Here is a 27,979-nt window from a genome sequence, read left to right on the forward strand (position 1 = left end):
GAAGTTTCATAAGAATCAGCCCAGTCTTTTTAGAGTCCATAGGGAACGATCACACACACAGACAAAGTTACTTTTATATATATATATATATATATATATATGGAGAGAGAGAGAGAGAGAGAGAGAGAGAGAGAGAGAGAGAGAGAGAGAGAGAGAGAAAGAGATTAATTGAACCAAATTGTTATAAAAATAAAACTAATTGTGTCAAATTAAAAATAAATAATAAATGGATCAACCGCAATTAAATATAAACCAACGTCTTTCCTTTCATTGGCTACTACACCAAGATGTAAGGGAGGGCACCACTCTTTTCTCTGGATTGCTCTATTTACCTTTAATTCTCACTTTATATGACTCGACCAAGCATTGAACCTGGTCTCTCAATCCATTAGCAAACATTCTAAACATTATAAAAAAAAACCCTTTCAGGTTGCCCTTGACTATAGTCAATCCATTTATTTTTATTTTGTTATAGTAATGTTGTTTTAATTTCCATATATATATATATATATATTTCACTTAAATAACTTTGAAAACTTTCACTCTTTTACTTCATGTGGATTTCCTAAGAATTTTAAAGCTAAAAATTAATTTTCTATCAGGTCAGTACAAAAGTTTCTACAGTTTTAAACCATTATAATTTAATTCATACATACTAGCAGGGACGCCCGACGTAGTCCGGTCATAAAATACGCTTAAATATGATTTTTTTTTGATTTATGTAGATTTCATATATATTATTACAGTAAATTTTCTATCGATTCTTATCTATTATAAAGTTGTGATTTCAAAAATAAAAAAAAAGACCCATATAACTTGGTTGCATCAGCTGGAATCAAAACGGAAACCGAAACTTATGAAAAGATATACACACACACACACACACACACACATATATATATATATATACACGTTTTATTTTTTATTACCGTATTTTTCTGTTAAGTTACATTATTGTTTTGGCTACACGACCGTTTTATATATATATATATATATATATATATATATATATATATATATAAAACTGGAGTTCCTTTAGCTATAATCAAAACCAAAACTTATGAAGAATTCTTGGTAAGATTATTTATAAAAAAAGAAATAGATGACTTGAGTGCCATCAGCTATAAGTGAAACTGAACCCAAAACTTAAAGAATTCTTGGTAAAATTATTTATTACAAGAAATGGAAGGCCGTAGAATTAAACGACAGTTACTCGGAAGAAAAAAAGATGTAAGTGTAGCACACAAAATAACACACACACGCTATCCTATTGATATATAGATAAATTATTACATAAACATATTACCATGATTAATTTATAATTTTTTCTTTCAGATTATTAAAGCATCATACATATTTTTCTGCAATATTCTCACCTATGTTGACCCAACACCGACCTTCTTTCGTCAACAAAAAGGGAGTCATCTTCCATCATGATAATGCTCGTCCTTGTGCAGCACTACTTCTCACCTATGTTGACCCAACACCGACCTTCTTTCATCAACAAAAAGGGAGTCATCTTCCATCATGATAATGCTCGTCCTTGTGCAGCACTACTGATAAAAAAATCTCCTAGGAGAATTTGGTTGGGAAATCCTGTCCCATCCTGCATATTCTCTTTGCCTAGCCCCCTCAGATTATCACTTATTTTGAGGATCACAAAACAATTTTGTTTGCCTGTGGTTAACATCATGAGGGAGATTGAACACGAGTTAGATTCCTATTTTGCATCAAAATTTAACAAATTTTACAAGTGAGGCATTGATAAGCTTGTTGACAAATGGAATCAAGATATACAGAGAAAAGGTTCTTATTGTGATGAATCAAAATTTTTTAAAATATAGGTTTGCGCTTTCAAGATGAAATTTTAAATCGGCAAAAACTTTTACATTGATCTAATATTTAATGATTTTAATGCTTCCAAAGTGTCATGAAGTAACTTATTTTTTCTATTTAGAAAGCCATTCTTAACATGGGGAGAGAAGAGATTTCACATTGACATTACGTGTTCGAAGTCATTTTCAGTTTAAAAATGTATTTCTTGATTTAATGAATTTGATGATTTCATTGAAACTTGTCGCCTTCTGACAGCTTATTGGATAATCGCTTCGGTATCTTCCTGCTACTTACTTAATTTGCTGGATGATGTAAAGTTGCCGGAGATTGAGTCATAAACTGAATAAGTACATTCTTCTTATTATAATTATTATAATCTATATAATATTCTGCTTGTTCCTTCCTTAATTAGTCTATACATTACGTTTTGAAAAAGGGCAAATACAATTTTTTAAAGCCAAACTGTTTAAAAAAAAAAAAAGGGCCAAATTTGCAAATTTTGGTTTTAAACAGGCCAATCTGGCAATCCTGGACAAGAATATGAGAGTGACCTCTCTTTGATATAGCTGCATTTTTGAATATCATTATAATAATATCTGATCATTGTTGTAATGGTGTTAGAAAGGAACTCATTTTGACATGCAGTGGTTCTTCACCGAAGAAAGTAGTCAGCAAAATGCTTTATAAAAAAGGGAACATTTGAAAAAACGGGGTAAAAAAAGAGCATTGTCTGCCAAGAGGTGCTGGAATGGAAGAATAAATTTCCTCATTGTCTCTTACAATGTGATTTTATTATTTGTATTTAACTATGTAGCACAATATTACTTTCTAAGTATTCATTAATACTTAATAATTCATCTCATTTGAGTCAGTTCTACATTTAAAATACAATGGACACTATTTTTATAGAAATGCTAATAAATTTATATTTGCTGCGTGTTATTAGGTTTTTTTTTTCTGCCCAAAAACCTAATTTTTTTTTGTGCTATCCAGAAAAATATCAGGTTTATCAAAACATTATTGTTGATTAAATGTATTTCTCATTCCATGGAATTTCCACAGATCTTGTTAGTTATTATTGTGTTATTTTAATTGTTGACATTTTTTATTGCAGGCTTTATGTTGATCATATGGCAGAGGAAAGTCAATCGAATCCATTTAAATTTCATGAAAAAGTCATCAAATCCATTGATATGTTTAAAAAATGTCTGCAGATTTCCAATCTAGAGGAATGTGTATATAAGAAAAAATATACCAAAACATATCCAGTAAGTAAATCTACATATTTTTTTGTATTTAAAAAAAAAAAATTTTTTTTTAATTTTGATTAGTTTTAAGAACTAAGGGCTAATCTCTCCTTGAGCTAACACTTGATTCCGTTATGATTTAAATTCATATCCGAGGGCTCTTTTAAGAATAAACGCTGTCCCCTTTATAGCTGATATTTGTATTTGGTTAACAGCTTGATCTTCCAGAGATTGCTTCTAAGTATTTCTGAAGATTCATTTTTAGTAAGCCAGTTGATCCTATGACAATCGGTATAATGTTTTATTTCTTTCAGAGACCATGTCGTTTTTAGATCATTTTTCACGTCCTGATATTTTATCTTTTCTCGTTCAGTTCTATTAAGGCTAAAATCATTTGGGACAGTGATATCGATAATGAGCGCAGTTCTTTCAGGCTTGTTCCATATTACAATGTCTGGCTTGATGGCCTTGTCTTTTTTTTTTTTTTTTTTTCATTTTCTTTGAAGATTGTAATGCTGGATATGAGCCAGCCAAACCAGCTGCCAACATCCCCCTACTTTTTATTGAAACCAACCGAGACCTTTTTTAGTATCCTCGCTGTTCCCTTAAGTGCAATTGTCTGGATCTCTTTTGCACTTGGTTCACCAGGAATATTAATTAGGTACGACTTCAGGTTTTTCTTCATAAGCCCTGTGGCACATATAACTGATATGATTGATATCTCCCTAAGATTCCTTTTTCTTTTCATATCATACATGAGACCTTGATATTTAGTCTGTTTCTCACTTTCAGCTTTGTTCAGACCTCCATCATTAGGGACACTCACTTCAACCAAGGTTACCACTCTCTCTGACTTATTCCATATAACTATGTCAGGTTTAACAGCAGCATTTGTGTTGATTTGTGATGTTTTAAACCAATGTATTTCAAGGGAAAACATTACATTCTTAAATGTCATGTTGAATTTAGTATAAATTTTAAAAAATTACAAAGACGGATCCAGCAGAAGATTTTTTTTTTTTTTTTACACAGTGGTTACCACTTATCAAAACCCGGAAGCCACTCAGGGATAAGGGTTATTGCAAGTACATTACGTTAGTGTGGAGATTTGATGAAGTGCTTACTTAAGGGGGCGGTTCATTAGGAATTTGTTAACATTGGACTTGAACACATCCAAGTTGTATTCAGGTGGGAAGCAGGCAGATGTACTAGATGTATTTCGAACAAAAAAAAAAAAATAATTCTCGATCACATTCTGAAATGCGTTGGTTTAAAAATGAAGAACCCTTATTTTAAGCCAATTAAAGTCAAGGGAGATAAGTCAGTTTGTCATACTGTATTGGTTGCGCAACTCTTCCTCATTAAAACATATGATAAAACTCGATAATTCAATAAATTCTATTTTTACTTGTGATTATTTTTCTACTGGATTATTTTTCGTAATTTTTTGGGAATTTGTGTTAATTTTGACATGACACGAGAGTACATAATGTTTTCACCTGAAATGCGTTAGTTTAAAAGATTATTAATATACATGTGCTGTTTTCGTTATAAAAGAGCCATTGGAAATAATCTGTTACAATTTTGACTAGTTTACATTTCACTTCAGAATCTGATAATTATCCTGTCCTGTCTGGCCTGGTCTGGCATTCACTCTAAGATGAAACCGACTTTCCCGAAAGAGGAATTTTCTAGGAAATATTAAATTCACAAACGATCTCCCAGTTGTACATATATCTCCATCAGGGGAGATAATTTTCATAATGTTAGTTTTTGCAATTTTCCTTGCAGAGCAGTGTCGCCATCTTCCTACATACAGCAGCAGGAGGTGAGAGTGACTAAGTGATTAACAACATAGATTAACAATTTGGGTGGATCAAATTCGAACCCAGTTTATTCCATAGTAACATTTTTATTTAAGGATGTTAGTTACCTTCACATGGTCGCTCCAATAAGTACCGTATGTCTTTTTAGAAGGAATTCTAACTAGAAAGATATCACGGAAATGAATGCCAACAATAATCATCTAATTCATTTGAAATTAATGAATGAATGATACTCAACAACATACAGCAGCTGGTATTCCCAAAATGGTCACCCATCGTGGTACTGATCATGCTTAACGTGATTTAATTTTGATGATCTAATGACATAATTGTATTAACACATCTATTACATGGGTAGTCATGTGGTTAAATCAAGCACTGGTTGACCACCATGTCGTCATGTGATATAAGAATCCACCCAGGAAAAAAACAAAACAAGTTTGTCCTTAACAATAGAGTTTACACAGAGTTGAAAGACATTACATTTTGCCTGTTAAGAAAATAGTGATTGCTGCTTTCATCGGCAAAATTATTTATTTATTATTTTTTTTTTTTTTTACACGGGTGTCACCACTTATCAAGGCCCAGAGACCACTCGAGGATAAGGGTTAATAGGTATACATTAGTCATTGTGATTTTAGCATAGTAAACAGTGGGGATTTTGTAACTTGGATTACTTAGGGGGACGATTCAATTAGAACTTGTTCACATTGGACTTTTTTTCTTTTTTTTTTCATAGGTATCAACTCATTATCAAGGCCAAGAGGCCACTCAAGGATAAGGGTTAAAGAGTGTACAGTAGAAATTGGACAATATAATAATCATTAGTAATGAAAATTTGTTAAATTTGATAACTTATATGGAACGGCTCATCAAGAACTTATTTACGTTAGACTTGAAGACAACCATATTGTAGTCAACCGGCATTAAAGACATTTTGTTAACGTAGGTATCATTTAAACACTACAGTGTTTGAATATATGGTTAAGTGTTAGTTTTACTCATTTAGAACTACTTTAAAGCTTCATGCTCATTCATTTTGCAACCAAATTTGAAACAATTTTTACAGTTCATAGATCACCTTCTCAGCTATATTTTGAAATAAAAATTTTCAATTTCTGTTCATTAAAACAAAAATTATAATGAAATTACTAGTGTTCAAAAGTCATCAGAATATGTAAGGAACGTGAGAGGCAGTTTTTCTGATTGGCTATTGGTTACCATAGCAACTTTGACAACATCGACATTTTATAGAGACAATTTCTTCTGATTGGCTGTTGGTTACCATAGCGACTTTTACAACATTGACGTTTTATCTCTAGTTTTCAATGTTTTGTTTTGGTAAAAACACGGTATTTTAATATATTAATAAATGAGTAACGATTGTATTATCTTATCGTTTTATTGTAATAGATATTATTTTGTATATACAAATAATTTATAAATAAATATAAAAAGCCAAGACTTTAGGATTTTTATTGTGTTAATTAACAACAATAATATAGAGAGGTTTGAATGATATATTCATCTATATAATAATTATTAATTTATACCTATATACACTAGTGTTTCATGCACCTGCAATCATCTATTTAGTGTAGCAATTCCTGCCAGTAATAAATATATATATATATATATACGTTTTTTACTGTATTTTTTTTATATATAAGTCATTAAGAATTTTTTTAAAAATTCAATTTAACATTCTATAATCAATATTTTAAGTTATAAATTTATTATACTAGCAGTTCAGCCCAGTTTAACCCGAGCCCTATGTACTGTTCATAACTTTATGTGCATACGTATATATATATTAATAAGTTTGACTCATGTCCAGGTAACCTACATTTAAAATTTCAAGTGTTTAGACCCAAAATTGGCAGAGGAGTTTGGTAGAATCTGCAAAGGTCAACTTTTTCAACTTTGACATTTTGGCAGCGAAATTTTCGCCCAAATACTGATTAAAAAGCTTACTGCATGTCTGAATACCCTTTATATAAAATTTCAAATGTTTAGATCTAACATTGGTTGAATAATTTGCTAGAGACCCCAAAGGTGAAATCTTTTGAACTTTGACCCCTTGACAGCCAAATTTTCGGCCAAAACCCAATTAAAAAGCTTGCCTTATGTCTGAATACACTTTATGTAAAATTTCAAATGTTTAGACCATAAACTGGCTGAGTAATTTGGTAGAGACCACAGAAGTCAATTTTTTTTTTAACTATGACCCCAATTTTGACTCCTTAACATTTATTGTTTTGGGCTCAAATCAAATGAAAATATTTGATCCATGTCTAAGTAACCTACATCTAAAATTTCAAATGTTTAGACCCAAAATTGGCAGAGGACTTTGGTAGAGTTTTTTGAAGGTCAAATCGTTGAACATTGACTCTTTGACAGCCAAATTTCTGGCTGAAAACCGATTAAAAAGATTTTCCCAAATCTCAATACCCCTTATGTCAAATCTCGGGTCCGTAAACTAAAAATTGACAGAATAGTTTGGTAGGGAAATGTACACACACACACACACACACACACACACACACACACACACACACACACACACACACACACACACACACACACACACAATTTCACTTTTAAAGATATATAGATAGATTTTTTTACTGTTTTAACAACTAGTCCTTTTATTTTTCTAAGTTTAATCTTAACCATATTACATTTCATGCTCGTATTTTTCTATGTAATATTACAATGGTTCCTTACACAGTAAATATATACTATATTTCTCTTAGTCTGTCTGTCTGTCTGTCTACATCTTTGACAACTGCAACAGAGCCTGCCGATCCAGGATAGGTTCGCACAGTCACACCAGATGCTGTAATTTCGCAATGGACTAATCTGAGAAGCAAAAATCCATTGTCTCCTGAGACAGACAGATGTTAATAATATTGAGAATATGTGCATATCCTGGAAAAAACAGTTTTGCACACAAAATGTAGTTGCTTTTTATAGCTTGTTTGTTGGGGCATGGCTTGTGTAGTTTTGCTCACGTAGTTGGTCAATAAATACTTTTGAAATCATGACACTATAATAATATATATGAAATCTGGACAAATTAAAATATCATATTTAAGTGTATTTTACGCCCGCCCCTCCCTTTATATATATATATATATATATATATATATATATAAAAGTCACTTTGTGTGTGAGTTCCTTATAGATTCCGAAACAGCTGAGCCTTTCTTTTGCAAATTTCACACAAAGATAATTTATGTGTCTGGCAGTGTTCTTAGATATGTTTTGTACAGTAATTCAGCCGATAAGTATAAAAAGTTCGACCCTAAAAATAGTTCTTTCTTATAGATAAAAAAGAATTTTTACACAGGAATATTTTAGGTTGCACCGGCAAGGGAAATAATAAAATCTCAACGAATAATTTCTTCTTAGAAAAAAACCGATTTGACACCTGAATATATAGCTCAGTAGTAGAGCATTCAACTACTGATTGAATGATCCTGTATTCAAGCCAGAATGTGTCTTACGATTTTATTTTATTTTATTATTAATGAATTCAATTTACGATAAAAAAAAAAAAGGTGCCATTCAAAATCGCCACAAATCATTTCTTTATTTGAACATTTTAAAACTAAACATTAATCAGAAGTGAGTTTCCAGGGCATTCGTCATCAAGCCCAAATATCAGCTGACGTTATATTGTAAACAAACATAGACGGAATTTGATCAACTACATTATTATTATTATTATTAAATATTTTCTTTCTTTTTTTTTTAATTTTTTTTTGCAAATTAGTCCACCGGGCAAATTATTCCTCATAATATATAATATTCAATAGACGATTGATTCTATAATAATACATACACAATCTACATAAATTAGAATATCATGCTTAAGTGTATTGTACGACCGGGCAACGCTGGGCATCCAACTAATATATGTATATATATATCCGTCCCAGGATGGGTAAAATTTATTCTTAGAATAAAATAGTTCTGCACCATTTTTATGTAACCACACCAAGATTAAAATCAAGATTAAATTTTATAAACCATTCGTCTAGAATCCTTATTCCAATTTTTATCAAAATGGATTACATAATTTTTACTGGTTAAAGAGTTAATGATTGTTGTTTCTTAGAGATGAGTATTCATACTGCATTGCTTTATACTCTTTATTTTTTAACTGTGTGATTTGAAATACTCCCAAAGGCAGAATCAGTTGCTCTTCTGTAATTAAGCACTTAAAAATTGGTACAAATCTGTTTGTCTGCAGTCTGTAAAAGAATGAAAAAAAAAGGGGGGGGGGGAATGGTCGCCTTTTTTTTTATTTGCTTGTGATATTGTCACTTAATATGCAAATGAGATGTTTCACCTGATTTTTCAGAGATTAGGTTGATTTAGGATTTGAATGTCAGAGTTGCAAGTGTTGTCAGCAGTGCGTCGATATCTGGAGTAGCAAGTTTTTGTCAATAGCGTGTCGAATTTAACACTTCATTGTTTTCACCAAAAAAACTATCAGAGTTAACATATGGCAGCTTCGCTTTCTAAATGCTCGTATTCAGCTAATAAAAGAATTCAGATTCTGTGCACGTTGTTGGCATAAAATTTGTCTCATGTTTGTCAATGTGAGTTTTTGTATTTCTTTTGTTTCTTTTGTGAGTGTGTGTGTGTGTGTGTGTGTGTGTGTGTGTGTGTGTGTGTGTGTGTGTGTGTACATCCAGTATTTTGTATACGCGATTTGAAGTACATTTGAAATACTATTGTGTCGTTTTGAAATAAGAGATTTGTTGATTTTTTTTGTTGTTGTTTTATTATTCTCTATTTTTTTTTTTACTTTAATTTTCTTCTGTTCTTAGTGGGGATCGGGGGGGGGGAGTCCTACTGAATGCCAGGCATTCACCCTATATCTCATACATTCCAATCAAGAGATCTATTTAAGATTCTAACCGACCCTTTAAGTGCAATTGCTTGTATCTCTCTTGCACTTAGTTCACCGGGTATATTTGCTAAGTAGTTTTTGAAATTCTTTTTCACGAGTCCGTTTGTCCCTATAATTACTGGAATGATGGAGATCTTCCCAAGATTCCAGTTTCTTCTCATGTCGTACATCATGGTTGCTTGTTGAAATGGTGAATAAAACTCTGTATGAACGTCAGAGATTTTATTTGTTCTTGCTAAGTGTTCAAATATTGGTTTCATCAATTTGTTTTGTGTTTTTTAATTTTTGAGATAATGATTGATTATTTATATTATTTAAATTTCTTTGGGCTACTGTTCTCATCTTTAGTGTTATTTTCACAACATTTAGGTTGATATAACCTCTGATCTACTTCTGCAATGATCCACGGCATAATGGATAGAGTACTTGGTAAAATTCAGTTGTAAAGTTATTCTTCTGGAGGTTGAAGGTTCAATCCACAGTGCAGGCGACATTCAACACATCATTGGGAATTACTTAGGACTTTTATTAAGTTTAGGTTTATAGAATGAGGGAATGCTATGCTTGTGGATTAAATAAAGGGGTCTGTTCAAAATTCTGTGCAAATTCCAGAGTTTGCCTGAAAGATTCCAGAGTTTGAATAGATACAACTGAAGAAGATCAGAGGTTACACTAATTGAAACGTTGTGAAAATAACACTTAAGATGAGAACAGTAAGGCAAAGAATCCAAATAATACAAATACATCAATTTGTAGTTTGAACATTTTGTGGTCGATAGTGTTGCCGTCATGTTACAAGCAGTAATCGCAATAGTCATCATTTCGATTTTGCAACTATGCTTAATTCCTAAGCTCGGCACTGATTGGTGCAAGCATGTGACTTCTTTTCTGGTTCACCCAGTCACAGGCCATCTTTTGGGCAAGCTGAGTTTACAACCAAAGCTGATAAAAAAGAAGGCGAACAAGACTTTTTCTCTTTTGTTGGCCAGAACACGGTACTAATAACAATTCATGACATTGTTAAGAGAATCCCTAAACTTCTCTCTTGGGACTTCAACAGAAACCCATCTGGGCCACTGGCTGTGGGTTTGAATTCAACAAGAGGGCAATAATTCATCATGTCTGCTACAACAGTAGACTTAATATAATATACAGACTAGTGATGGGACAATTCCAATATTTTTTCCGTTTCCGATACAATTACCGATTCTATACTAAATTTCCGATTCCAGTACAATTACCAATTCTGTACTAAATTCCCGATTCCAATACAATTACCGATTCCGTACTAAATTCCCAATTCCGATACAATTACTGATTCTGTACTAAATTCCTGATTCTGATACAATTACTGATTCTGTACTAAATTCCCGATTCCGATACATTTACCAATTCTGTACTAAATTCCCAATTCCGATACATTTACCGATTCTGTACTAAATTCCCGATTCTGATACAATTACTGATTCTGTACTAAATTCCCGATTCCGATACAATTACTGATTCTGTACTAAATTCCCGATTCCGATACAATTACTGATTCTGTACTAAATTCCCGATTCCGATACAATTACTGATTCTGTACTAAATTCCCGATTCCGATACAATTACTGATTCTGTACTAAATTCCCGATTCCGATACAATTACTGATTCTGTACTAAATTCCCGATTCCGATACAATTACTGATTCTGTACTAAATTCCCGATTCCGATACAATTACTGATTCTGTACTAAATTCCCGATTCCGATACAATTACTGATTCTGTACTAAATTCCCGATTCCGATACAATTACTGATTCTGTACTAAATTCCCGATTCCGATACAATTACTGATTCTGTACTAAATTCCCGATTCCGATACAATTACTGATTCTGTACTAAATTCCCGATTCCGATACAATTACTGATTCTGTACTAAATTCCCGATTCCGATACAATTACTGATTCTGTACTAAATTCCCGATTCCGATACAATTACTGATTCTGTACTAAATTCCCGATTCCGATACAATTACTGATTCTGTACTAAATTCCCGATTCCGATACAATTACTGATTCTGTACTAAATTCCCGATTCCGATACAATTACTGATTCTGTACTAAATTCCCGATTCCGATACAATTACTGATTCTGTACTAAATTCCCGATTCCGATACAATTACTGATTCTGTACTAAATTCCCGATTCCGATACAATTACTGATTCTGTACTAAATTCCCGATTCCGATACAATTACTGATTCTGTACTAAATTCCCGATTCCGATACAATTACTGATTCTGTACTAAATTCCCGATTCCGATACAATTACTGATTCTGTACTAAATTCCCGATTCCGATACAATTACTGATTCTGTACTAAATTCCCGATTCCGATACAATTACTGATTCTGTACTAAATTCCCGATTCCGATACAATTACTGATTCTGTACTAAATTCCCGATTCCGATACAATTACTGATTCTGTACTAAATTCCCGATTCCGATACAATTACTGATTCTGTACTAAATTCCCGATTCCGATACAATTACTGATTCTGTACTAAATTCCCGATTCCGATACAATTACTGATTCTGTACTAAATTCCCGATTCCGATACAATTACTGATTCTGTACTAAATTCCCGATTCCGATACAATTACTGATTCTGTACTAAATTCCCGATTCCGATACAATTACTGATTCTGTACTAAATTCCCGATTCCGATACAATTACTGATTCTGTACTAAATTCCCGATTCCGATACAATTACTGATTCTGTACTAAATTCCCGATTCCGATACAATTACTGATTCTGTACTAAATTCCCGATTCCGATACAATTACTGATTCTGTACTAAATTCCCGATTCCGATACAATTACTGATTCTGTACTAAATTCCCGATTCCGATACAATTACTGATTCTGTACTAAATTCCCGATTCCGATACAATTACTGATTCTGTACTAAATTCCCGATTCCGATACAATTACTGATTCTGTACTAAATTCCCGATTCCGATACAATTACTGATTCTGTACTAAATTCCCGATTCCGATACAATTACTGATTCTGTACTAAATTCCCGATTCCGATACAATTACTGATTCTGTACTAAATTCCCGATTCCGATACAATTACTGATTCTGTACTAAATTCCCGATTCCGATACAATTACTGATTCTGTACTAAATTCCCGATTCCGATACAATTACTGATTCTGTACTAAATTCCCGATTCCGATACAATTACTGATTCTGTACTAAATTCCCGATTCCGATACAATTACTGATTCTGTACTAAATTCCCGATTCCGATACAATTACTGATTCTGTACTAAATTCCCGATTCCGATACAATTACTGATTCTGTACTAAATTCCCGATTCCGATACAATTACTGATTCTGTACTAAATTCCCGATTCCGATACAATTACTGATTCTGTACTAAATTCCCGATTCCGATACAATTACTGATTCTGTACTAAATTCCCGATTCCGATACAATTACTGATTCTGTACTAAATTCCCGATTCCGATACAATTACTGATTCTGTACTAAATTCCCGATTCCGATACAATTACTGATTCTGTACTAAATTCCCGATTCCGATACAATTACTGATTCTGTACTAAATTCCCGATTCCGATACAATTACTGATTCTGTACTAAATTCCCGATTCCGATACAATTACTGATTCTGTACTAAATTCCCGATTCCGATACAATTACTGATTCTGTACTAAATTCCCGATTCCGATACAATTACTGATTCTGTACTAAATTCCCGATTCCGATACAATTACTGATTCTGTACTAAATTCCCGATTCCGATACAATTACTGATTCTGTACTAAATTCCCGATTCCGATACAATTACTGATTCTGTACTAAATTCCCGATTCCGATACAATTACTGATTCTGTACTAAATTCCCGATTCCGATACAATTACTGATTCTGTACTAAATTCCCGATTCCGATACAATTACTGATTCTGTACTAAATTCCCGATTCCGATACAATTACTGATTCTGTACTAAATTCCCGATTCCGATACAATTACTGATTCTGTACTAAATTCCCGATTCCGATACAATTACTGATTCTGTACTAAATTCCCGATTCCGATACAATTACTGATTCTGTACTAAATTCCCGATTCCGATACAATTACTGATTCTGTACTAAATTCCCGATTCCGATACAATTACTGATTCTGTACTAAATTCCCGATTCCGATACAATTACTGATTCTGTACTAAATTCCCGATTCCGATACAATTACTGATTCTGTACTAAATTCCCGATTCCGATACAATCACTGATTCTGTACTAAATTCCCGATTCCGATACAATCACTGATTCTGTACTAAATTCCCGATTCCGATACAATCACTGATTCTGTACTAAATTCCCGATTCCGATACAATCACTGATTCTGTACTAAATTCCCGATTCCGATACAATCACTGATTCTGTACTAAATTCCCGATTCCGATACAATCACTGATTCTGTACTAAATTCCCGATTCCGATACAATCACTGATTCTGTACTAAATTCCCGATTCCGATACAATCACTGATTCTGTACTAAATTCCCGATTCCGATACAATCACTGATTCTGTACTAAATTCTCGATTCCGATACAATCACCGATTCTGTACTAAATTCCCGATTCCGATACAATCACCGATTCTGTACTAAATTCCCGATTCCGATACAATTACTGATTCTGTACTAAATTCCCGATTCCGATACAATTACTGATTCTGTACTAAATTCCCGATTCCGATACAATTACCGATTCTGTACTAAATTCCCGATTCCGATACAATTACCGATTCTGTACTAAATTCCCGATTCCGATACAATTACCGATTCTGTACTAAATTCCCGATTCCGATACAATTACCGATTCTGTACTAAATTCCCGATTCCGATACAATTACTGATTCTGTACTAAATTCCCGATTCCGATACAATTACTGATTCTGTACTAAATTCCCGATTCCGATACAATTACTGATTCTGTACTAAATTCCCGATTCCGATACAATTACCGATTCTGTACTAAATTCCCGATTCCGATACAATTACTGATTCTGTACTAAATTCCCGATTCCGATACAATTACTGATTCTGTACTAAATTCCCGATTCCGATACAATTACTGATTCTGTACTAAATTCCCGATTCCGATACAATTACTGATTCTGTACTAAATTCCCGATTCCGATACAATTACTGATTCTGTACTAAATTCCCGATTCCGATACAATTACCGATTCTGTACTAAATTCCCGATTCCGATACAATTACCGATTCTGTACTAAATTCCCGATTCCGATACAATTACCGATTCTGTACTAAATTCCCGATTCCGATACAATTACTGATTCTGTACTAAATTCCCGATTCCGATACAATTACTGATTCTGTACTAAATTCCCGATTCCGATACAATTACTGATTCTGTACTAAATTCCCGATTCCGATACAATTACTGATTCTGTACTAAATTCCCGATTCCGATACAATTACTGATTCTGTACTAAATTCCCGATTCCGATACAATTACTGATTCTGTACTAAATTCCCGATTCCGATACAATTACTGATTCTGTACTAAATTCCCGATTCCGATACAATTACTGATTCTGTACTAAATTCCTGATTCCGATACAATTACTGATTCTGTACTAAATTCCCGATTCCGATACAATTACTGATTCTGTACTAAATTCCCGATTCCGATACAATTACTGATTCTGTACTAAATTCCCGATTCCGATACAATTACTGATTCTGTACTAAATTCCCGATTCCGATACAATTACTGATTCTGTACTAAATTCCCGATTCCGATACAATCACTGATTCTGTACTAAATTCCCGATTCCGATACAATCACTGATTCTGTACTAAATTCCCGATTCCGATACAATTACTGATTCTGTACTAAATTCCCGATTCCGATACAATTACTGATTCTGTACTAAATTCCCGATTCCGATACAATTACTGATTCTGTACTAAATTCCCGATTCCGATACAATTACTGATTCTGTACTAAATTCCCGATTCCGATACAATTACTGATTCTGTACTAAATTCCCGATTCCGATACAATTACTGATTCTGTACTAAATTCCCGATTCCGATACAATTACTGATTCTGTACTAAATTCCCGATTCCGATACAATTACTGATTCTGTACTAAATTCCCGATTCCGATACAATTACCGATTCTGTACTAAATTCCCGATTCCGATACAATTACTGATTCTGTACTAAATTCCCGATTCCGATACAATTACTGATTCTGTACTAAATTCCCGATTCCGATACAATTACTGATTCTGTACTAAATTCCCGATTCCGATACAATTACCGATTCTGTACTAAATTCCCGATTCCGATACAATTACCGATTCTGTACTAAATTCCCGATTCCGATACAATTACCGATTCTGTACTAAATTCCCGATTCCGATACAATTACCGATTCTGTACTAAATTCCCGATTCCGATACAATTACTGATTCTGTACTAAATTCCCGATTCCGATACAATTACCGATTCTGTACTAAATTCCCGATTCCGATACAATTACTGATTCTGTACTAAATTCCCGATTCCGATACAATTACTGATTCTGTACTAAATTCCCGATTCCGATACAATTACCGATTCTGTACTAAATTCCCGATTCCGATACAATTACCGATTCTGTACTAAATTCCCGATTCCGATACAATTACTGATTCTGTACTAAATTCCCGATTCCGATACAATTACTGATTCTGTACTAAATTCCCGATTCCGATACAATTACTGATTCTGTACTAAATTCCCGATTCCGATACAATTACTGATTCTGTACTAAATTCCCGATTCCGATACAATTACCGATTCTGTACTAAATTCCCGATTCCGATACAATTACCGATTCTGTACTAAATTCCCGATTCCGATACAATTACCGATTCTGTACTAAATTCCCGATTCCGATACAATTACCGATTCTGTACTAAATTCCCGATTCCGATACAATTACTGATTCTGTACTAAATTCCCGATTCCGATACAATTACCGATTCTGTACTAAATTCCCGATTCCGATACAATTACTGATTCTGTACTAAATTCCCGATTCCGATACAATTACCGATTCTGTACTAAATTCCCGATTCCGATACAATTACCGATTCTGTACTAAATTCCCGATTCCGATACAATTACCGATTCTGTACTAAATTCCCGATTCCGATACAATTACCGATTCTGTACTAAATTCCCGATTCCGATACAATTACCGATTCTGTACTAAATTCCCGATTCCGATACAATTACTGATTCTGTACTAAATTCCCGATTCCGATACAATTACCGATTCTGTACTAAATTCCCGATTCCGATACAATTACTGATTCTGTACTAAATTCCTGATTCCGATACAATTACCGATTCTGTACTAAATTCCCGATTCCGATACAATTACCGATTCTGTACTAAATTCCCGATTCCGATACAATTACCGATTCTGTACTAAATTCCCGATTCCGATACAATTACCGATTCTGTACTAAATTCCCGATTCCGATACAATTACTGATTCTGTACTAAATTCCCGATTCCGATACAATTACTGATTCTGTACTAAATTCCCGATTCCGATACAATTACTGATTCTGTACTAAATTCCCGATTCCGATACAATTACTGATTCTGTACTAAATTCCCGATTCCGATACAATTACCGATTCTGTACTAAATTCCCGATTCCGATACAATTACTGATTCTGTACTAAATTCCCGATTCCGATACAATTACCGATTCTGTACTAAATTCCCGATTCCGATACAATTACCGATTCTGTACTAAATTCCCGATTCCGATACAATTACTGATTCTGTACTAAATTCCCGATTCCGATACAATTACTGATTCTGTACTAAATTCCCGATTCCGATACAATTACCGATTCTGTACTAAATTCCCGATTCCGATACAATTACTGATTCTGTACTAAATTCCCGATTCCGATACAATTACTGATTCTGTACTAAATTCCCGATTCCGATACAATTACTGATTCTGTACTAAATTCCCGATTCCGATACAATTACTGATTCTGTACTAAATTCCCGATTCCGATACAATTACTGATTCTGTACTAAATTCCCGATTCCGATACAATTACTGATTCTGTACTAAATTCCCGATTCCGATACAATTACCGATTCTGTACTAAATTCCCGATTCCGATACAATTACCGATTCTGTACTAAATTCCCGATTCCGATACAATTACCGATTCTGTACTAAATTCCCGATTCCGATACAATTACTGATTCTGTACTAAATTCCCGATTCCGATACAATTACTGATTCTGTACTAAATTCCCGATTCCGATACAATTACTGATTCTGTACTAAATTCCCGATTCCGATACAATTACTGATTCTGTACTAAATTCCCGATTCCGATACAATTACTGATTCTGTACTAAATTCCCGATTCCGATACAATTACTGATTCTGTACTAAATTCCCGATTCCGATACAATTACTGATTCTGTACTAAATTCCCGATTCCAATACAATTACTGATTCTGTACTAAATTCCCGATTCCGATACAATTACTGATTCTGTACTAAATTCCCGATTCCGATACAATTACCGATTCTGTACTAAATTCCCGATTCCGATACAATTACTGATTCTGTACTAAATTCCCGATTCCGATACAATTACCGATTCTGTACTAAATTCCCGATTCCGATACAATTACCGATTCTGTACTAAATTCCCGATTCCGATACAATTACCGATTCTGTACTAAATTCCCGATTCCAATACAATTACCGATTCTGTACTAAATTCCCGATTCCGATACAATTACTGATTCTGTACTAAATTCCCGATTCCGATACAATTACCGATTCTGTACTAAATTCCCGATTCCGATACAATTACTGATTCTGTACTAAATTCCCGATTCCGATACAATTACCGATTCTGTACTAAATTCCCGATTCCAATACAATTACTGATTCTGTACTAAATTCCCGATTCCGATACAATTACCGATTCTGTACTAAATTCCCGATTCCGATACAATTACTGATTCTGTACTAAATTCCCGATTCCGATACAATTACCGATTCTGTACTAAATTCCCGATTCCAATACAATTACTGATTCTGTACTAAATTCCCGATTCCGATACAATTACCGATTCTGTACTAAATTCCCGATTCCGATACAATTACCGATTCTGTACTAAATTCCCGATTCCGATACAATTACTGATTCTGTACTAAATTCCCGATTCCGATACAATTACCGATTCTGTACTAAATTCCCGATTCCGATACAATTACCGATTCTGTACTAAATTCCCGATTCCGATACAATTACCGATTCTGTACTAAATTCCCGATTCCGATACAATTACCGATTCTGTACTAAATTCCCGATTCCGATACAATTACCGATTCTGTACTAAATTCCCGATTCCGATACAATTACTGATTCTGTACTAAATTCCCGATTCCGATACAATTACTGATTCTGTACTAAATTCCCGATTCCGATACAATTACTGATTCTATACTAAATTCCCGATTCCGATACAATTACTGATTCTGTACTAAATTCCCGATTCCGATACAATTACCGATTCTGTACTAAATTCCCGATTCCGATACAATTACTGATTCTGTACTAAATTCCCGATTCCGATACAATTACCGATTCTGTACTAAATTCCCGATTCCGATACAATTACCGATTCTGTACTAAATTCCCGATTCCGATACAATTACTGATTCTGTACTAAATTCCCGATTCCGATACAATTACTGATTCTGTACTAAATTCCCGATTCCGATACAATTACCGATTCTGTACTAAATTCCCGATTCCGATACAATTACTGATTCTGTACTAAATTCCCGATTCCGATACAATTACCGATTCTGTACTAAATTCCCGATTCCGATACAATTACTGATTCTGTACTAAATTCCCGATTCCGATACAATTACCGATTCTGTACTAAATTCCCGATTCCGATACAATTACCGATTCTGTACTAAATTCCCGATTCCGATACAATTACCGATTCTGTACTAAATTCCCGATTCCGATACAATTACCGATTCTGTACTAAATTCCCGATTCCGATACAATTACTGATTCTGTACTAAATTCCCGATTCCGATACAATTACTGATTCTGTACTAAATTCCCGATTCCGATACAATTACTGATTCTGTACTAAATTCCCGATTCCGATACAATTACCGATTCTGTACTAAATTCCCGATTCCGATACAATTACCGATTCTGTACTAAATTCCCGATTCCGATACAATTACTGATTCTGTACTAAATTCCCGATTCCGATACAATTACTGATTCTGTACTAAATTCCCGATTCCGATACAATTACTGATTCTGTACTAAATTCCCGATTCCGATACAATTACTGATTCTGTACTAAATTCCCGATTCCGATACAATTACTGATTCTGTACTAAATTCCCGATTCCGATACAATTACCGATTCTGTACTAAATTCCCGATTCCGATACAATTACTGATTCTGTACTAAATTCCCGATTCCGATACAATTACTGATTCTGTACTAAATTCCCGATTCCGATACAATTACTGATTCTGTACTAAATTCCCGATTCCGATACAATTACCGATTCTGTACTAAATTCCCGATTCCGATACAATTACCGATTCTGTACTAAATTCCCGATTCCGATACAATTACTGATTCTGTACTAAATTCCCGATTCCGATACAATTACTGATTCTGTACTAAATTCCCGATTCCGATACAATTACCGATTCTGTACTAAATTCCCGATTCCGATACAATTACCGATTCTGTACTAAATTCCCGATTCCGATACAATTACTGATTCTGTACTAAATTCCCGATTCCGATACAATTACTGATTCTGTACTAAATTCCCGATTCCGATACAATTACTGATTCTGTACTAAATTCCCGATTCCGATACAATTACCGATTCTGTACTAAATTCCCGATTCCGATACAATTACCGATTCTGTACTAAATTCCCGATTCCGATACAATTACTGATTCTGTACTAAATTCCCGATTCCGATACAATTACTGATTCTGTACTAAATTCCCGATTCCGATACAATTACCGATTCTGTACTAAATTCCCGATTCCGATACAATTACCGATTCTGTACTAAATTCCCGATTCCGATACAATTACCGATTCTGTACTAAATTCCCGATTCCGATACAATTACCGATTCTGTACTAAATTCCCGATTCCGATACAATTACTGATTCTGTACTAAATTCCCGATTCCGATACATTTTTTTTTAATTTTTTTTTTTTATTCAATTTTCACCCCAAACAAGGCACAGTGCCACTTTGAAGCAGGGGGCTACTATTAGGGAATTAATTAGCGGGGTCATTATGAAGGGAGAAGAGTAGAAAGATGTTTGTTAACATTACACTTGAACTTCTGCATATCATTGCAGTTGGGAAAGCAGAATCCCGGAAGGGAGTTCCAAAGACCCGCAGTTCTGGGGAAGAAACTATTGGAGTAGAAGGCTTTCTTGCACCTAGGGATCTCCACTGTAAAGGGATGAGACTTAGTAGCTTGTCGGGTTTGTCGGGGGTAGTTACGTCGGGGAGGTACAAGTGTTTGCAGTTCGTCAGAGCATTCACCATTAAAGTATTTGTAGAACAGGCGGAGAGATGCAACATCTCGTCGATGGGACAGAGGTTGAAGCCTAGATGACAGTTCAGGACCTATCAGGTTTGCGACTCTTTTTTGAACCCTGTCCAGGAGCGAGAGACAAGCAGCAGATGCACCAGCCCAGATGTGACAACAGTACTCGATACATGGGCGAATGGTTGCCTTATAGAGGTATAGGATACTGGCAGGCGTAAGTAGTTTTCTAGCACGGTAGAGGGAGCCAACCTTCCTTGCAGCAGCCTTGGCAATGCTCTCAATGTATCTATTCCAGTTCATATTCCCTGTAAACGTTAGGCCGAGGAGTTTAAAAGAAGTACTTTCAGGCAATGTGTTCTTGGCCATTGCTATTGGTGGTAGAGAAGGTTTCTTGTAATTATTGAAGGAAACAAGCTTAGTCTTAGCAGCATTGAATGAGACCAACCATTTTTGTCCCCATTCCACTACGGATTGGAGGTCATCCTCTAGTGTTTCTGCCATTTTCTTGGATATGTGTTCATTTGTTTTCCCCTCATATCTGTTATAGAGAGTGGTGGCATCGGCAAATATACCCATCTCCGAAACAATATTATCAGGGAGGTCGTTTATGAATATCAGGAACAATAGAGGTCCAAGGATAGACCCCTGAGGCACTCCCGCATTTATGTCATATTGTTTGGATGTACGTCCATCGAGGACAACTTTGATTTTTCTATTACTTAAGAAGGATTTAATTACGTTATGAATTCTTCCAGTGATTCCATATGATCTAATTTTCCTTAGAAGACCATCGTGCCATACCCTGTCAAAAGCCTTAGATATATCAAGGGCCACCGCTCTACCCTCTCCTGTTTTATCCAATGAACGGTATATACGTTCAGAAACTACAGTTAAGATATCTGCTGTTGAACGGGCTTGCCTGAATCCATATTGTTTGTCAGTCAAGAGTTTAGCAGCTGTTTGGTGCTGGACTAGGGCTTTATTAACTAAGGACTCAAATATTTTGGCGAAAAGCGGGAGGAGGCTAATGGGGCGATAATTTAGTGGGTCAGTTCTTTCACCAGAATTCTTGAAGACTGGTACCACAGAGGCGGTTTTCCAGCAGTCGGGAAAACAAGATTCGTTAAGGCATTTATTGTAAAGTTTGGACAGAACTGGAGCAACCTCGGCAGAGCATTTTTTTAATAGCACAGCCGGGATGAGATCTGGTCCACATGCTTTAGAGGTGTCTAGGTTTTTTATAATAGCATGTACCTGAGAAGGGGTGATTTTCAAGTCGTCAAGTGTGGCGTCTGTTCGCAGAGGAAAATCAGGGAGTGAGTGGTGTACCGAGTTCAGTGTGGAGTTTGAGGCAAACCGACTGGCAAGCAGATTAGCCTTGTCAGTTGCCGTGCACCAATTCTGTACTAAATTCCCGATTCCGATACAATTACTGATTCCGATTATTTATAAATATTTAACTATAAAATGGTTATTTTGTCATGATTACCATAAAAACCATCGTAAATATGTCTATATTTACTCCAGCATAAAAAGCACACTTTTGAGGGGGTAATCTATGGTTTTTAGTTTTACTGAAAGTTTAAATCAATAAATTATTGTTATTATTATTATTATTATTACTACTAGCAGTGGAAGATGTTGTTTTAAATAAAATCAAATAAAAAAAAGATAATTAAAGGAATGATTTTTTGGCATTGGAAAATAGACAATTTTTTTCCGATTCCCGTTTTTCTGATTCATGATTCTGATTCATCGTCCCAACACTAAAAGACACACACAACTACATAATTATATGGACATGGACCTGATTTCAACATCTGTGTACTATACAGAAACATTCTCCATATATGAGCACTTTTTCTTTTCTTACAAACAGGACATTCCTCTTTCCTTCATATATCAACACTTTTCCCTTCTCTAACGTGGCATTTATTTTACATCTCCAAGACTCTCTAACCTTCCATCTTCGTCCATACTTATTGACTTATTCCAATATTAATACCATTCTCTTCCCATCCATTTTATTTACTTGTTAACGAAAACGGATCAATAAAGTTGTTCTAAATTGCAGAAATGATTGCTTACCTTTTTGAAAATAGTTATGGGTCACCAAAGGGAAAATATATATATATACTAGCAAGCCGCCCGGCGTTGCCTGGTCGTAAAATATGCATAAATATTATATTTTAGTTAACGCAGATTTCTTATTTATTTTAAACAGGAATACTGTAGGCATTAAACATAACGTTAAATTCCTTTGAAAAAAAAATGAAGTAAAAAAAAGGGGAAAGAAACTGAGACATGTGCATTTCTTGTAAGTAAAAAAAAAAAATATACTCGAGCTGAGATCGAAACCAGAACCTAAAAACAGTGAGTCAAGTATGATAACCATTAGTCCAGCATGCCACATTTTTTAAAAAGTGTTTTCAAACCTACTTTTTCTTAACATTTGTCATGTTTCATGATTGCGTATGTGCAGTCGTTAAACAGTTGACGAATCCGATGACCGTCAAGTATGAATTTTTCAATTTTGACTCCTTAGCAGCCCTTTTTTTCTGGATGAAAACAGATTAAAATTTTTCCACGTCTAAATATCTTATATATCGAATTGCAAGTCTGTAAATTAAAAATTCATTGAGTATATAGGTTGAGAAGTGTCCTCACACACGCACACATTCTCACCTTTATATATATATATTAGTGACCTGACAAGGCCACAGAGGAGACAACAGAAGCAGCAAACTAAAGTTGGCCTGCTAGGACACTATATATACAAATGTAGGCAAATTTGAGCATATTTTATTGTTTTGAAAATATAGGTTCTTTTTTTTACCAATTATCATAAAATTTTAACCATATAATAGTATTCATAATCTTTAAAAAAGCCTGCAAATTTTCACTTTTGGGGGGTAATTTTATAATTTTGAAATCTCAGTGACTATTGATCAGAATTTAACAAATGAAGGCTCATTGGAAAGATAATGACCTGAATTGTGTAGTGGGCTATGTGATATTTGCTCTTAAGGTCGCATATTATTGTTTAAACAAGTGGGGGATGACTTTTCTATATCAATTTAACATAAAATGAGCACCTACTTTATGGCCGCCTTGGGTGTTTATTTTACATTAAATTAATATAGAAAAGTGATCCCCCACTTTTTAAAACTATAATTTATTCATATCATTGAAATTACTCATTTCCTGGGATTTTAACTGTTGTTTTCATATTCAGCACCCTTTAAAACCTATAATAGTGATAATTTTAAAGGATTTTTTGTGAGTAAAAAGATACTGCACCTTTACCAATATTTCAATCATAGTCATTTGTTTCCCTAGCTTTACATATGAATTACAAAATCTCTGATATTTCCCCACAAACTCTGGCTTTGATGGAGAGGAGATTAAAACTTGCTGCTATGGTTTCAAATGATCTGAAATAACAGTAAGGGGAGACTTGATTCCAAATGTTTCTCATATTTGAGTGATTTTGTTTCTGCCATTTCTTTTTTGAGCATTTTCCATCATTTTTCACGGCAGGCTTTCTTTGTTTGATTTTATATTCTTTTCTATGCTGTCTGGCAGGGGAAGTAGATTAAGGAAGACATACATATATCTGACGTTGCCTGGGATTGAATGAGGATTAACGAAAATTCCACACTTCCGATACTTTTATTGTCATCGAAATTGGTGAAATCGTCCATTTGTCAATCAAATCGATTGATTGCCTACTCTAGTCGGGGACCCACTATGATCCACCAGGAGGAAGCTTCACATGCCCCCCTCCCCCCGCAGTGACTTAACCCACAACACATTGTAGTCTACATTGCACTGCAGTAAAACCTACTGTTGATTTTATAAAATCATTTTTTTAATTAAAGTTTAAAATGCAAGAGTCAAGTATCATGGTTCAGTTGTGCTCTAAACAGAAACATTTCGAATGCGCCCCTATCCTATCAAAGAACCTATTGTTGATTTTATATGCTAGACCCTTCTACTTGTGCAGTGAAAAAAATCCTCAAATGCAGTTGTGATGTTAGGCTGTATAAGGGTGTTAACTTTGGTCGAAATCGGACTGTTCTTTCTTTAATCAGATTTTTTCGATTATCGATTTTCGATACTTATCAGGGGCATTCAGATACAAAACCTTTCTAAGAACACTTACAGACACAAAATGTACATTTGTGTGAATTTTATTTAAAAATTGTCTCGGCCGTTTCAGATTCCATAGGCAACAAACTCTCTCCCTCTCACACACACAATGTATCTTTAATAATTAAATAAGAATGTAAACATCTAGAAGTGCAAGCCATTTTGAGTTTCAGAACAGTTTCAGATGGTTCGCTGTTACACACAAGTCCTGGGAGGTGACTTGTTTGTAGTGGACAGTTCCACAGAACAAAATATTCTTACCGTGTCGAAACCCGGGAAAGAACATGTGAAATTGCTCCAGAAAAGGTTTAATATTTATGAAGCAATTCTGGTTTCTGATTGGTTGGTAGCAGAATGTGAATTAATTTGATTCGTCTGTTCTTAGCAGCATCGTTTATAAATAGAATCGTCCGACTGTGTGGGATCATACCCCATTAGCATCCAAAATATTGCAACAAAACATATAAATAAAGTGCTAATAATAGCAGGACGTGATAAGTAGTATAATGGATTCATCCGAATCGTATAAATATAACAGACTTACAAATTAAAAAAATATATTCATTTTCAATGGGTAGTGTCTCCTTGCTGCTTCGGTTACTTGGACACCGGGTATGTAAAGAACTAGTCAAGAATTCGTTCTTGACAATCAGCCTGACAAGTGCGAGGCCTGAAACTGGCCCAGTACCTGTCGGACTGATAAGGTACGTCGTCTGTGTATCACCCAGGAGGTCCACCCTCTCAGGCCTTGCCACTTGGCCTCCATGTGGGGTAAGTTTATTGCTCACCGTCCAAAGCGCCTCGATCGGGGAATGCTGATGGGGATGCTCAGGCAGTTTTTGCTGAGCAAGAGTGCCCCTCCTTTAGGAGAGCTTGCTTGACATCTCACTTTCCCGACCTTGTCACATAATGCTGAAGTGGGTAGCGTTAAAATATCTATCCATGCTGAATCTGAAGACAGGGACGAGTTTCGCAGGTAAGGAAGATATTTTTTTGATGGCATGATTAGACTAGCCAAATTAACCTGGAGCAAGTAACTAGATCAAATATTCGGAACATTTATTTTGTTCTTGTGATTAACGGAAGTGATGTTTGATCAATATTGCTGGAGAGCCATGATTTAATATACAGTTTTTAAATCCCCAAAACAGTGTTTCGTGGTAGACAGCTGATGACCCCTGAAATAACATTAGTATCATTGTGAATTCGAGAAAGCAAGTTGACGCAGTGATTGCAGGTGATTAAATGACTTACTGACTAAATAGTTTTCAAACGAATGATAAAAAAAATATAAAAATTAAATAAGTTTCTTTTAAATTTTAAAAGGTAAAAAAAACTTTCAAGACTATATATATATATATATATATATATATATATATATATATATATGAAGTAAAAATTTGGAATTAGATTCTGTAAATTAAAATTTATAACAAATTTATTATTCAACAAAGAATACAAAGATTTTTCCTTATTCCATGGAGTTTCAACAAATGGCTCATATCCACAAAGGAAACAGCAAAATAAAATTTATAGGTAGTCTATAAATTTTGCTGGTTAGTACATAAATTGAAAACTTAAGTTTGTATGAAAATTTATAGAAGGCAATATAATACTTTACTTTGGAAGTCTATTCCAAGGCCGAGGGATTCAGATTAAGAATGCAGCTCTCTTTTGGTTTACTCGAAATCGGTGTTGAAAAAGATGCATATAATGTTCGTAAAGTCCTTTTTCTGGTGCAAGAATGAATAAAAAGTTCTGAGGTATATATCATAATGCCTAATGTGGAGATTATAGATCAAAATCTGATCACCGTATAATCGTTGATGCTTAAGAGAGAAAAGTTTAAGCTTTTTGAGTCGGCTGTCAGATTTTTCTTTTTTTTTTTCTCTTCATCTTGTTGGTTATTAACCTTGAGGGGTATCTCACTTGTGGATACAGCAAAATAGTAAAATCAGTATGGTCACTACGATATATATATGACATAGGACCTATAGGAGCAGTGCAGAGGAGGGCTACGAAATTGGTCCCAGATCTGCATGATCTATACTACAAGAAACGACTGCAACAACTGGATCTTCCAATTCTGGTACTCTGTCAAATGAGAGGAAGATCCAGTATCTTCTTCAGAGAAGATTTTTTTTTTCTTTTTATCTTGCTGGTATTAACTGTGAAGGGTATCTGACTTGTGGATACAGCAAAATATACGTCCAATCTTGTTGTCGAATGTTGAGTAATATCTGAATTGGATATC

The 27,979-nt window shown here is 34.5% G+C and overlaps 1 protein-coding gene across 2 annotated transcripts in view; it reads left to right on the forward strand.

The window, feature by feature from the left end:
• The window catches only part of LOC145254709 (carbohydrate sulfotransferase 15-like), a 93,493-nt gene that overhangs the window by 55,283 nt on the left and 10,231 nt on the right, over window positions 1-27,979 (forward strand). For both annotated transcript variants that reach the window (XM_080113395.1, XM_080113384.1), the window contains exon 6: window positions 2,951-3,104. In XM_080113395.1, the coding sequence (XP_079969521.1) occupies window positions 2,951-3,104 (154 nt within the window). The remainder of the gene's footprint in view (window positions 1-2,950; window positions 3,105-27,979) is intronic.

The sequence above is a fragment of the Euprymna scolopes genome, chromosome 3 (genome assembly GCF_053919585.1).
Source record: "Euprymna scolopes isolate OS-2025 chromosome 3, ASM5391958v1, whole genome shotgun sequence".
Classification (NCBI taxonomy): domain Eukaryota; kingdom Metazoa; phylum Mollusca; class Cephalopoda; order Sepiida; family Sepiolidae; genus Euprymna; species Euprymna scolopes.